The sequence below is a fragment of the Notothenia rossii genome (assembly GCF_949606895.1).
Source record: "Notothenia rossii genome assembly, chromosome: 11".
Taxonomy (NCBI): domain Eukaryota; kingdom Metazoa; phylum Chordata; class Actinopteri; order Perciformes; family Nototheniidae; genus Notothenia; species Notothenia rossii.
Genome location: NC_136910.1, coordinates 34,659,814 through 34,673,815, shown reverse-complemented (window position 1 = coordinate 34,673,815; position 14,002 = coordinate 34,659,814). Strand labels below are relative to the sequence as shown.

At 39.5% G+C, this 14,002-nt stretch overlaps 1 protein-coding gene across 5 annotated transcripts; it reads left to right on the top strand.

Annotated features, from left to right (window-relative positions):
• Positions 1–49: 49 nt before the first annotated feature.
• Positions 50–12,090, top strand: miga2 (mitoguardin 2). 5 transcript variants are annotated; one of them, XM_079657958.1, is made up of 17 exons: positions 50–172; positions 1,177–1,446; positions 1,583–1,793; positions 1,899–2,014; positions 2,123–2,243; positions 2,843–2,970; positions 3,220–3,337; positions 3,590–3,723; positions 3,825–3,937; positions 4,460–4,532; positions 5,197–5,283; positions 5,401–5,499; positions 7,588–7,722; positions 7,825–7,878; positions 7,969–8,085; positions 8,597–8,836; positions 10,917–12,090. In XM_079657958.1, the coding sequence occupies exons 2-16, from the start codon at positions 1,351–1,353 to the stop codon at positions 8,804–8,806; spliced, it is 1,812 nt and encodes a 603-aa protein (XP_079514084.1). In that variant the 5' UTR covers positions 50–172; positions 1,177–1,350; the 3' UTR covers positions 8,807–8,836; positions 10,917–12,090. The 5 variants fall into 5 exon arrangements, with proteins under 5 accessions (XP_079514084.1, XP_079514085.1, XP_079514081.1 ...); XM_079657959.1 differs by having other exon boundaries at positions 3,617–3,723; positions 8,597–12,090; XM_079657955.1 differs by having other exon boundaries at positions 8,597–12,090.
• Positions 12,091–14,002: the final 1,912 nt, after the last annotated feature.

Sequence of the window (14,002 nt, the reverse complement as noted above, 5' to 3'; positions counted from 1 at the left end):
CGATTGTCCAAGAAAAAAAGTGAACCTCTATCCTCCTCCTTCCATTGGCTTTGGAATTGCGTCAGTATCGTTACGCACCAAAAACACCGCCCCCTAGCAAAAAGCTAGTGTGCGGCTTTCACTAACTGTGACACAGGAATGCCCTTTCCTGCTAGCGCCTTTAATGCTCACGGTATGTACCTGTGTGATGGATTATGATGTTAGTTACCGCTGGTTAGCTGTACAAAGAGCCGGTGAAACCTGTGAGATGTCAGTTTAAAAGCACCGCTGCTCACAGTGTCCGGTTGATCGGATCATGATGCTGTGATGTGAAGTGACAGATGAGCTAGGCTAGCCCAAAATGCTAACTAACGTTAGCATTTTTGCTTGTGAGATTGAGGGCTTTTTGCCTACTTGTGAGTGTTTTTTTTAGCTTGTCAATAATATTTTTAACAAATACAATATACAGGCTTGCTGTGTATTTGTATCTATTATTTTAATAACGTGGTGGCTGTAATGATTTATGTTCTCAGCTGCCTGTATGCTACCTAGTTTCATGTTTGTTCAGCGAGCAACCTCGCTGTTGCTTTTACTTTCTTAATTTCCGATTGCAAACCTCCTGTTTGCAAGTCACTATCACTATGATAGTGACTTGTATTCACTTTCAACCTTTGTTTTTTAATTGTAATTGGCTTATAAAATGTTTTTATTGTCTATTTTACATTGTTATTTTGTCTTCTGTTTCAATTTGCTATGTGAAGCACTTGGGGGCTGCATGATTGTATAAAAGGTGCTATATAACAGAAGAAGAAGTCGATTTTCTTATTGTATTAGTTGGTTTTGCACCAAATAGAGAAAGCCAGCCAGTCTTTCATGTTTAACACCTGGTGTTTGTCATGTGTACCAGGTGTGGGGCAGGCTGGTCAACTGGCTGCATACCAGACAGCGTAGATAGCTTAGTAGCTGGTAGAGTGTCAAGCTGCTCGGCTGCTTAACAGTTAATGCAACCTGTTATAAATGCAGCTTTTTGCATGTTGATTCTGTGTCTTGAGAGTTTTGCCCTGGAGCCAGTTTCAAAGTTCCTGTGATGATAAAGTGTCTTTTGATGAATCGTCTTAAGCTTTGTAATGTAATCTATCACTGAAGGAGGAAGCTGCAACAACCTGGTCTTTTCCATAATTCATGTCTTTATTAAAGGACAATAAATCTACAATCGAACATTGGACCAGTGTGGAGCCAAAGCTCGGGGAGTGGATGAGGACAGCCGGTTCATCAGCAGGCCCTGAGCTGGCTGATCTCAAAGCAGAGACAACACCTCGATTAGGGTGATTTTGAAAATAGCTGTGCCCTGAAGGCATTTCCATTTTTAAGATGTCATGCAAACGAGCAGACGGGATGTCCATAGCTCAGGCGTTGGCCATGACTGTAGCAGAGATACCGGTGTTTCTCTATTCCACATTTGGGCAGGTAAAAAACATTGCCTCAGTTAAGCTTTGCATATGTACACACAAGCACTTTTCAAAAACCCCAGTAACAATGGCTGAATTTATTTTTGGTAGAGCCCTTTATATCAACACCTTATGTTTTCCTCCTCTGCTTTCAGTCCATATTTTCTCAGCTAAAGCTCACCCCAAGCTTGAAGAAGGTGCTGTTTGCCACGGCGCTGGGCAGTGTCGCATTGGCTCTCACCGCTCATCAGCTGAAAAGGCGGGGGAGAAAAAGGAAGCAGGTAACACAAGGGAAGGATGGCCAGAAGACAGTGGGAATACCTGAGGCGCTGATGAAGACAGGAAGACCCTCGTCATTAAAGAGAGGTGTGCTTGACTCAGTGTTTGGACGAAGAGTCATTTGAGAGGTTTAAAACAAATGCTTTGTGGTTGCTGTATCAACATCTATTGAGAATGTTTTTCTCTCCACAGGCCAATTTACTGGCCGACAGATGATGAGTCCCAGCAATCGCAGCAATGACACCATGAGTGGAATTTCTTCCCTGGGCCCAAGCAAACACTCAAGCTCCTCACACAGCCTGGCATCTGTAAGTTTAATTATTTGCAACATATTTGTACATTTTTGCTCACAGTTTTTCCCTTTTCTACATTTTTCTAATATGCCTTTTTTTCTGTCTTGTCTGCTCCTGTCATAGATGCGAGTCCCAAGCTCTCCAAATCAGTCTGCCAATCCGTCCACCCCCTGGGAAGCGGAGCCCGTGGTGGAAGAGTCGGGAGCTATGGAGGATGCAAATGCAGAGAATCTCTATATAATGGGTATCTATTTATAAAGTTGCTCTATTGTACCTCTTAGTATTAATAAAGTACTACAGTTATTGGTGACTATGGTAAAAAACAAATGCTGCATTGGCACTAGGAGGGACAATACTCAAATTTGCAGTTGGTTTGGATGACTTGTAACATTTGCATCTTGAGTATAATGTTAAAGTCATTATTATGTGGTTTTAGAATAATCTGATAATATTGATAGTTTAACACAGCTTTCCCCCAACCCATGACTATAATGCAGCATTACATTTCTGCTGTTGGTAATGTAGAACGAGTCAAGAAAATTGAGGGTTTAATAAGGTTATTGTTGGACTCTTGGAGCCGTAGTGCTGTGGTATTTGGATTAGCCTTCATGAAGAATTTGAATTATTTGCTCTTTACACCGTACAAACTCAGGTCCCTTAAACCTGCAATTAGCTGCTTTTTTGATATGAGGATTTGCCCTATTACTGAAACAACTAAGAAGTAACTCCAAACACTGTAACTCTGTTTTTCTGTGCCATTTGCAGTACTTTCCATCTCAAACCTTTATTTTCAAGCTCACAAATAAACAGTTTGCTAAAGTCTTACCACTCTATTGCTTGAAGGGATGGAGCTGTTTGAGGAAGCTCTACGAAAGTGGGAGCAGGCCCTGAATATCCGCCATCAGCCCAGCTCGTCCTCCAGCAACCACAGCCTCGCTCTGCAGGGGGCCGCATGTGCTGAGCTTCCTATGGTAACCAATCTAACAATGATTACCAATACAAACTGCATGAAACTCTTCTACATGGTTGAATGACTTTCCAGCTTGCATACAGACTAGAATTGCATTGTTTAGCTGGGATTTCACCTGCTTTTCTTTGTTGCACATTTCTAATGAATTACAATGAAAGGTAATGTAACTGATCCTGGACTAAAGCCCTTTTTTTTTAACATACAAATCCATGATCTTTACCTGTTTTATGCTTTTCCCTTTTCATTACAGGTTGAATCCCATAATAACGTGTTTGCTGAGAAGTTGGAGACCCTTCTGCACAGGGCCTACCACCTGCAGGAGGATTTTGGCAGCAGTATCCCGACAGACAGCGTGCTAGCAGATTTCGGTAAGCGTCATGTTGGTTTCACGTATAAGGTTTAACGATATTATTAATCAAGGGGAACACATTTGGATTACAGGCACAAGTTTGAAGAATAGCTGAGTTTCGATGACAAAAATAACTCGTTATGGTTCATTATTGCCGTAGGATGATGCAGTCCTGGTGTGTATCAGTAGGAATACCGTTTCTGTTTTTTACATTGGGGCTACACTCTTCATATTCCTGTTTTGACCTGTGTTTCGATTCTTGCCCTGTCAGTCAGAGTTTGTGGTGTTCCTTTGGCAGAGAGTGAAGGAACTCTTATCTTGCCTCAAGTGGAGAGTTTCCACAGACTGCACGATGACGATGCCACAACTGTTACCTCCGACGACTCGTTCTTCTCGGCTGCAGAGGTCAGTTCCCAAATAACTGGAATACATTGTAACAGACACTTATTTGTACTTATATTTGTACCAAGTACACTTCACATACTGTTTTTTTTTTTTCTGTCCAGCTGTTTGATGCCATGTCTCTGGAAGGTGTGTACCAGCCTCTGAGGCCTGCAGCTCTCTATGAAGAAGCCTTGTGTCTGGTGCGGGAGGGCAAAGTGCCCTATAGGTCCCTGAGGTAACTGTGAAGTTTAACAACTGCAGCTAAAAACTGCATTAGTGCTGTGTTAAATCTTGTTTTTTTACTTAAAGTGGGTTAAATGTTTGTGTGTAATGTCAAAGGAGTCGTCGGTAGTGACGAACCGACCGATTATCAACTGATTCTGCACTTTTCAATAAAAAATCCGCTGCACAATACCTACCCTGAATGAACAGCACAAAGAAAAAGTTATCCGTTAGCTGGTGAAGAACATAATGGAGCATTTACTGTAGCAGCTAAATTACCAGATATTTCCCTTAGACAAAACAAAAAACAAAGCTAGTGAGTAAACATTGAACTGAGTCATGGCCCCTGCAAAAATCAACTAGCCAAAACAACTAAAGAAGAAGAAGAAGAACAAGAGGAAGAGGAATATGACTGTCCTCTGCATGTGTATTCTAGATTCTTCTCTGCTTACACGTTTGCCCTTTCAACTTCATAAAAGGATTCTTTGTCAGTGTTTCATTGAGCTTCATACATCTGTCTTTCTTTTTTTCCCAGGACTGAATTACTTGAATGTTTTGGGGACCAAGACTTCCTTGCCAAGCTCCAATGTGTGCGACAAGCATTCCAGGTGTGTTTGAGCTCCTAAACCCTACCCTTGTTATACAGATCCTTTTCTTTGTTTGGATTGTTGCAATCATTGTCATAATCCCCTCCCCTTTGTTCAGCCTTTTAAACCCACTTCTAAATGTCGGTCCTTTTCCAACATTGTGGTTATAAATAAGCTTCACGAGCTAGGTTATACTTAGCAATGCTTGGTTCCTGTTCTAATATAGATTGCTTTTTTGTTTTGCTGGACCCCCATTCATGATCTCATACACAATGTAATGACACCCTTGTAGAAACCTTGTAGCCAGACTCTAACCTACCGGAGTTTGTAATATGCAACCTTTGTTCAGGTGTAGTCTTAGCACCCATAGGCAGGTAGAGCCAGGGGTCTCTGTTCTGTTGAATTATGCTTTGGAAAGGTACAAAATATATACATAAAGAAAACATAAATGGATGATACTTTTATCTTTAGAACTTTAGATTTTAAGCTTTGTTCTTCAGTCTCAGGAAAAAAACCAGTTTCATGCATTGACAATTGCAGAGCCGAAGTTGAAGCAGAAATGTTTATATTTTGGAGGTGTTAAACTCTGTTGCGTTTATCTACTACAGCAAATGCCATGTATTACACTTCAAGTCAGAGATATGTAGAACTCGGATATCTAATGAGATGATGCTTTTCTTTTCAGTTCCTGTTGCTAGATGAAACTCACCGCACATTTTTCATGGAGACCGGGAAGCAAATGATTGCAGGGTTAATGGTGAAGGCAAACAAGGTAAAAACACTACTCATTTACATCTTCACGTATAAACGGGACAGTCTTCTATTTCTCTGGACACATTTGTACATCAGTAACTATTAAGTCTGTGTGTTGTTTGTTGCGTTAACACAGAGTCCCAAAGGCTTCCTGGAGAGCTACGAGGACATGCTGCTCTACACAAAGAGAGAGGAAACATGGCCCGTCACCAAGATGGAGCTGGAGGGTCGGGGGGTGAGCACTCGCATCATTTATCTCACTGTGTTTGGATTAGTTTACTCAGGGAAACAAGGATACTTTGTCACAGGGTTTATGTAAACTGGCTAACCTGAATTAAACTTTAACTGAAGATCAGCCCACAGTTAGATCACTCTGCACTTTACTCACAGTAAGGCTCATTTTAGAGTCAGGCTGGTGGCGATTGTGTAACTGGCAAACAATCCGTTCTTATTTAAGTGCAACATAATTTACTTACTTTGACTTGCGTTAAATACTTGAGAACAATAACGTTTTCCTAAGAACTTAAAGTGTGTATGTGTAATCGCTTTCACACCAAGTACTTTGCTGCACTTAGGCCCCGGCTCCACGAGGACGCATACGGCTAAACGCATAGGATTAACGCAAACGCAATCGCAAAAAAGCTTCCGTCCACACGCAATATTCACCGGATAGTGTTTGTCCACACGAGACAGCTCCGTTTAGCTCCAACCGCTGGAGAAGCTGCAGTACATATGCAGGAGCCTGTACGTGGCGCTGTAACTTCCTCCACAAAAGCAGCGAAGAAGCATGGTTGTCATGGTTGCCCTTCTGTTTGTTTATTCTCCGCGGTGGGGGCCGAGGGAACCGGGCAGAGTTTTTCGCCAGTCAACGTGTGTTAAAGTTTAAATCTTCCGGACAAAATGATAAAAGTGCCAGTCAAAGGTCTTCTTTGCTATTTATTGAGCTTTAAAACAAATGAATAACAAATCCATATAATATAATACACGGAGCCTCTCTTTTTCTTCCCTCTCTTCTGACAGCGTCAGTGTCTGTCTCAAGCAGCAGCTGATCCAGTAATGAGTGACCCGGCCGACAGTAAAAATAAACATATTTATAACTAGTTTAGGTAGTTTGAGAGGTAATTAAAATAGCTAAGGGCGATGATCTGACTTGAAGTGTGTGTGTTTTGCTCCGTTCACCGCTGCATCACAGCGGGAGGAGCTGCAGGTGAGCAGAGCTGCGTGTCTCCGTCCTGTCAGATTCACTCGCGTTTATGTCCATATCGAGAGAAAGATAAATAATCTGAATTCAGTGTGCAGTTTATTTTGACGCGGGGGTGAGTAGCAGAGGTGGGGAGAGGCGGGGCAATTGTGTCATCATTATCAGAAGATGATCGTATAGGGCGCACACACGGAGCCGTTGGACCCCCCAGAGCGTTGCGTATGCCGTTCTATCCACCTTGGGACCCTTTATCGTTTCCGCAGTTGTTTACTGTCATATTCGGTCGTCCTCGTGTGGCCGAACGGTCTATATGACACTAAACAGTAACGCAAACGACCGTTTTCGTCCTCGTGTGGCCGGGGCCTTAGTGCCCAGCACTTAGTGTCAGCACTTAGTACCCCCATGGAACTAAGTACAGAACGCGTTCACACCGGAATAAGTTCTCTGAGGGAAGACTATGCAAATGAAGCCGCTGACGTCACTTCTTCTTCTTCTGCTTTGGGTTTACTGGCATGGTTTTGCAATTCGCCCTGCCAATCGAAAATGGTACTTTTTCTCCCCAGGATAGTAACACCTCTCTAGCAGGCACTAAACATGGGGGTAAAAGTTCTCGGAACTAAGTTCTCTTTTTGGTGTGAACGCAAAATTCCAGACAGAACTAAACGGGAAAAGTATGGTTAAAAGTACTCCGGTGTGAACGCGCCTTGTGTATGCTCAAGGCTTTATGAACGTGTCAAATGCATATTCTTTGTCATTAATCATTTGCAGAGTACATTTTTTAAAGGAAATATTTTGCTGACCAATTCTGATTTTTAAGAGAGTGAATCTCTACTTGCAGGTGGTCTCCTATTTTGGTACATTTTCTTTTACATGGATCATACAGATAACCATTTTAAGAGGACATATTTGTGGGAATTATTGGGAGAAGCATAATAGGGTCTCTTTAAACAAGAGAAGTAATACGTTAAGTTCAGGTTAAAATTTTGATTTAAAATCTGTAGACTTGTTTTAACTGGGTGGATCAAATAGACATACTTATTTATGTAACTGTATATAACATATAGTATGACTGATTGACTTGTAGAGTAACATTAACCCAATGTACTGGTGTAATCTCTGCAGGTGGTGTGTATGAACTTCTTTGACATTGTGCTGGACTTCATCCTGATGGATGCATTTGAAGACCTGGAGAGCCCCCCCTCCTCTGTGGTGGCTGTGTTGAGGAACCGCTGGCTCTCTAACAGCTTTAAAGAAACGGTTAATTTAAACACACACATTTACAAACACACACCAATTCCTTGCTTATGCCACCAGATAGTTTCTCGTCACATAAGTAACATAAATGTATTTTCACAATAGGCCCTAGCAACTGCTTGCTGGTCTGTGCTAAAAGCAAAAAGGCGTCTTCTAATGGTGAGTTTGAGCACATTTAAAGATTATTTAAGGTTTTATTGCATACCTGTTTCTTTAATTTAATAGAGTTTTTCTTCCTGCTCTCCATAGGTTCCTGATGGTTTTATCTCCCACTTCTATGCCATATCAGAACACGTGAGCCCAGTTTTGGCTTTTGGCTTTTTGGGACCAAGGCAACACCTAAGTGAAGTGTGCACTATTTTCAAGGTGAGAGCAAACACAACCAAGAAGAAGCTGAGGTTTTAACAAGATGTTGGAAAGCAAGTTAGTGTTGGTACTAGACACAGTTAACACATAAAGGTCTGTTTATTCATCATGAGGAGGACCATGTAAACCTGCAAAACACTTGTAAAATGTCTACTGTGACTCTGAGAAAAGCAACATGAGATCCTCAGAACTCAAGCCTTCAGATGTGTAACATAAAGCCTATGTTACAAAGCACAATGTTGTACTTCTATAAAGTCGAGATGTGTCATTATAAACTCCAAAGCTTCATAAGATATCAAACAAAAGTTTTCATAGGCTAGGTGAGAACAATGACAACTTAACTAAACTTCATTTATAAATTAGTTAGGTATTAAAGTCGAAGAATATTTTCAAACGGGACCCTATCGTCCCATGTTTTTTATTTCTAATTGACTTGATGAATACCACATTTTAAAATCAAGTTTAAAAGTTAGCTTCAACATTTATGTTGTATTTCTCCTTCTCTCTGCAGCAACAAATCGTGCAGTACCTGAAGGACATGTTTGATCATGACAAGGTGCGCTTCACCTCCACTCAGTGTCTGGCCGAGGACCTCCTGAACCTTTCCCACCGCCGGAGTGAGATTTTACTGGGGTATCTGGGGATAAACAGCCTGGTGGAGCTCAATGGGGTCCTGCCCAGTGACACGGAGGAGTCTTCAGGGCCCAACTGTGAGAACTGAGTGCTTCACTGGGTTCATACGGGCTAATAGGTAATGGAGCTCATTCTGTAATCAACACTGGATTCAATCATTCATTCATCTGTGTTCATCCAACACACCTTAATGTGAGAGGATTGCTCTCACATTGACAGATCAATGGTATGAGGGAGACCGGTTGGATAATATGATTCAGTCTCTCCCTCCTTATCAGCTGCTGTGTTTCAAGGCGTTTCGTCCTCACGTAATGTCAGAGGACTTGTCTCTGCCTTGTTTGGTGACATGAATATTTCCTGAAAACACCAGAATGAAGCGCTCCCAACACATAAAGACCAGGAGCTTCTGCTAAATAAATCCATATGGGTCGCCTCTGAGAACCAGTCGCTGCATTATGACCTCCCATTCATCGGACTTGTGGGATATCATGGTCGTCTTTTTTTGTGAAAAGAAATGGCGTGAGAGTCTGTCCACAAATGTGCGTTTGTGTGTGTTTTATATTCAAGGGGGAAGGATGTTTGCAAAAAAGGCGTGATAAATCCTAACAGGCTGGGCCAGCTGACTACGTTTACATGCACAAAATATTCCGTTTTTTTGCCCTTATTTCGGAAAAAGTAAATATTCCTGGAGTGCTGTTGCAAAGCTAATTTACATGCAGCTGTCAGTTTAGGATTGTTACAAAGTTTTCAATTGATGGCAGACACCATTCAAAACAGAGCCTCCCTCTTTCAATCCTTCAACCACCTTCTTGAAAAGATGGGCGTTTTGATTATTTGCACATATTCAGTAAAACCTGTTGGTATATAAAGCTTTCATCATGTTTTAAATAAATGTTGGTTTTGAACCTGAATATCGACATTTCCATTGTCTTTGTGGGGGAAAAGCTACATTCAAATTAAGACCTAATTGTATTTACATGAACCTTATCCAATTTGCTATATTATTGTGTATGTAAGCGTTGTCACTGATTGTCCTTGAATCCCTCTTTAAAAATACGTATTTATTCCAATTTGGTTTCATCTAGCAGGCTAAAGATGTCACATATCCCAGGACTTCGCTGCATGTAAGGACGTCATGTCAAAATGGTAACTTAAGTTGAATCATCCCAAAGTGTTATTTTGACCCCAGATCAAAGCTGTCTTCTAATGCAAAGGGGACATAGCAGTGATTCAGCTGTGAAACAAAAGGTTTTGTAAAGTGTTACCCTCAGATTTTACATGGCAAAAGATGAAATGAATATTTTTTCGTTTTTAGTGCCACAGAGACATTCAAATAAACGTCTAATAACACAATAGCAGTTGTGACAGGATATCTTTATTGCCAGAAAGAAAAGTCCTCAAACACATCCGTGATCCTAGAAAACAATGAGTGAAATGATGGCTTGAAATCAAAATTAGGACTTTGTGACTTTGTGATGTGCTTGAAGATTTATTTTCTTAAAATGTCATAATGGAAATACTTTTTAATTGGTTGAACCACTTAAATTGATTTAAAATGTGTGGGCCTGAAATGTAGTTCCCTTTTTAAAAAGGTATATCAAGAACTAAATCAATGTTTTGATTGTAAAATGTGTAACAATAGTTATTCATGCATAAGGTTTTTCTTTAAGATTGCTGGATGTGAAAACGTTCAGGGGAAGCAGATTATAAACCAGTTTTACTGAGACTTATTTTTCACTGCAAATATTTGGACTTGTCATAGAAAGAAAAGCACTCGATAACTATAAGTTAAACCAGCCTTTATTCATGAACATTGCAAAGAGGTTATGTTTTTGAATCCGCTTCATTGACAGCAGGATTACAACAACAACAACTGTTTCTCCAATTGTTTTAAGTAACTTGGTTGGTGGTTATCCCCCTTATATTTGTATTATTTACATTAGTGCCTTTCCTTCTGTGACATGTCAAATTGTCCTCCATGATTACACCTTTAGAGACTTTGAAAATACCCACAAATCCCCCTTTTTATAATTGATTAAGAGCACTTGGGCATTCTCCATTGCTATACACAATCTAAAATGGACACACTAAATGAAACCGTGCCATAGTGCTAGTGAGGATATTGTTGTTTGTTGTAAAGTCTGACTGTAACCTATAAGTGCACTGATATTAACCCTGACTTTGTTTTCTGTGAACAGAGACACTGAAGGGGCCATAAGATGCCAACATGGATCATTACACTACTGTAAAAGCAGATATGTGATATGCAGCACACAGCAGATTGTTTGTTTGAACTGTCAAATACTAAATGATCTCAATGGAATGTGATTCAAAAGGTTATTTATTGTTATCTGCAGTAGAAGCACAGTATGTATGCTTATGGTTGCCTGCGTGAATGATAAAAGGGAAGACATTCCTGCCTGAAAATATATAGTTTCACAGATCTTTCATTAGTTTATCATACAAATCAGCAAGTCTTTATTCAAAATCATATACATGTGTGTTTTGTGGTCTTGATCATCCAAATCCTGCTCTTGTTGCAACACGTCTTTGAAATTCAGATGTGAAGCTTTGTGTTTTGATTCATTTTGCACTTTGTCAGAAAAGCAGAAAGATGCAGGAATTTCCAACAACCCTTTTTTTTTTCTAATAATCCCTTTGAGAGTTTAACTGTGCAAATTGCATCATTATTGCATCATAGAACTGACACATTTTTGAGCATAAATGCTGTATATTAGAGAAAAGATCTTTCCCATACAATTTTACAATGGAAATGGTTTATTGTGCTTACTTTCCAAAGTGTTGGTTTTAGTCTCCATCTTTAAAATAACCTTTGTTATTTTGATTTTGACGGCGTGTCATCATCCAATCCATTCTCTCAGGCTTTAGTCCTGGTAATGTATACTGTCACATGTGGAACATGCCAATGCAGTTGCAGAAAGGAAATGCTAATATTAATCTTGTGTTCACATTATGGTCTGCAGAAATGAATACCCTGCATGTTAACAGTGTAGATTCTTTCAAATGCATCAATCATTGTATCCCTGCAAGATTTAGAGCCAGGCTATTATTTTACAAGCCCATTTATAACCGTCTAATTGAACGTGAAATATTCAGGCTTGGACTCTCCTACTTAGTGTGTATTCATGATTATAGAGTTGAATGAGGATTTCAGATGGCCAACATGTGGAAAGAATATTTTTGTTCTCTTTCAAAATTCACTGCTGTATATTATAAGTGTCCTATTCATGCCTTTTGTCTTTTTCTATTGTTAAATTACAATGCCAGCACACTGTAAATTGATTTTGATTCTCCATGTTAAATGTTATTTTGTTATTAAACAATATGTTTATGATGCCTTTTCCCAACTGATGCAGCTCACTGTATTTTGTGTCTCACCAAAAAATAAGATGATTGTAGAGTCAGTAGTGATTCAATGTTAGGCCAGTGGAGGGTGCCTGACTCCTTTTGTACTTTTTTGGGAAATATTTTTATGCAATATCCTTACATTTGCCTTAAAGCATGTTTATCCAGGGGATATAATCAAAATATACAACCTATCTTAATTATCATGACTTTACCAAAACTTTTTTAAACATATATTAGTCCTAAATATAACTACAGTATATCACAGGCATTCTTTATCTCCTGAAAAACACATTTAATCTCTATGAATATATGCATTCATCAGACTTCAACATTGGTCTGATTTGAAACATGCATGACATCTCAATATGTTCAATCCTTTCTGGCTGATAGTCTATTCCATAACGCTGCACTTGCTCTTTAAGGTTGCTTAACAATTAGAGGTACTCCAATAAGGAAATTATGGAGTTTGCAGTCTCAGGTTTTACAGTTGACTTACTGTGTGTCCTGGTTTGTCAGTTTGTGTGCACTTAATGTTCTTGACTGATTTAATGTGATTTGAAAAGAGCTTGGAGGTCAGTATCAGTCTCTGCTATTTATTTTTATATATATATATATATTATATATTATATATTCTTCTGACTATTTGCTATTTGTAACTCATGTAGATGACATGGGCTTTTTTAAGACATTTCCATCATACATTGATGCACAACAGACCACATTGGAGCATACAAATTCAAAATAATTCGGTAAATGAAGAGTTAGACAATGTCCTGTCACCCCAGAGTTGAAATGAGAACTATCCCCTTGATCATGGCTTTATTTAACATAATAATTGTATATCTCTTTAACAAAAGTAGTCATCCTACATGCATATATTTACTTGCAAAAATCCCCTTTAATGAATGTGGGCTAACAGCCGTTATTATGCTGTACAATGCCCTGCTTTGACATGGTGCTGCAACGAAAACATTTTCCAATTTGGGATCAATAAAGTACATCTTATCTTATGTCTGTTTGTGGTGTTTGCGATATGCTGCCCTCTTGAGAAAGATTTTAATCTCAATTAACCTGCTTAAATAAAGAAAACATATACACAAGTTATTGAGCCGTTTCCGCTCTACATCCTGAACTCCTCCCTTCGATGCAATGCACTTCCGTTTTGGCGGACTGGGTTTGTTTTGCTAGCTAGCTCCGTTGTGCCGACAAAGCACTGATATCGCAGAGACAAAGAGGATATAACAATTACAACATGAAGAAAAGTGGTTCGGGAACTACGTGTGTGGTAGTTGGTTGCAATCACTCGAGAAAGCACCTGAACGAGTGGTTAGATAGAGAGTGCTACGACCACAAACCAGCACCCAGCACCCAGCCATGTTGTTCATTAAATACAGATAAACACAACAAATACTGCATGCATTGTATTTTTTAATATTATATATGAATATTTTCATAGTGATGTAATTGTGTGGGCTGCTTTTATATTTTAATTTGTAATACCTGTTAGGATTAAACATGTGATCTTTCTTGTTGAAGCCATTTCTTTAGTTTCCTCTCAACAATTAATTCATTCAGTGTTATTTATGTACAGTATGAGCTTAATATGAATGATGAACTGTGTTAAAAGAAATTGTAGCACTCTAAGGAACATATGAAATGCAATAATGCAATAACAGTGCAATAATGAAATGAAATTACATCAAACTTTATTTTCACTCAAACAGTACAGGCACATATGATATATTGCACAGCATAAAGAGATCATGTAAATTGTGCATTATGTAAACAACAGACAACTGTTGGCTCCTGTGGGCATGACCTAAATAAGGCAGTTTATTTTGGTTTTATGCTGGGCCACGTCGTCATGTTATCCTCCCAGTTTTGCACTGAATTCGGGTGGGGGAGAGTAACGCCA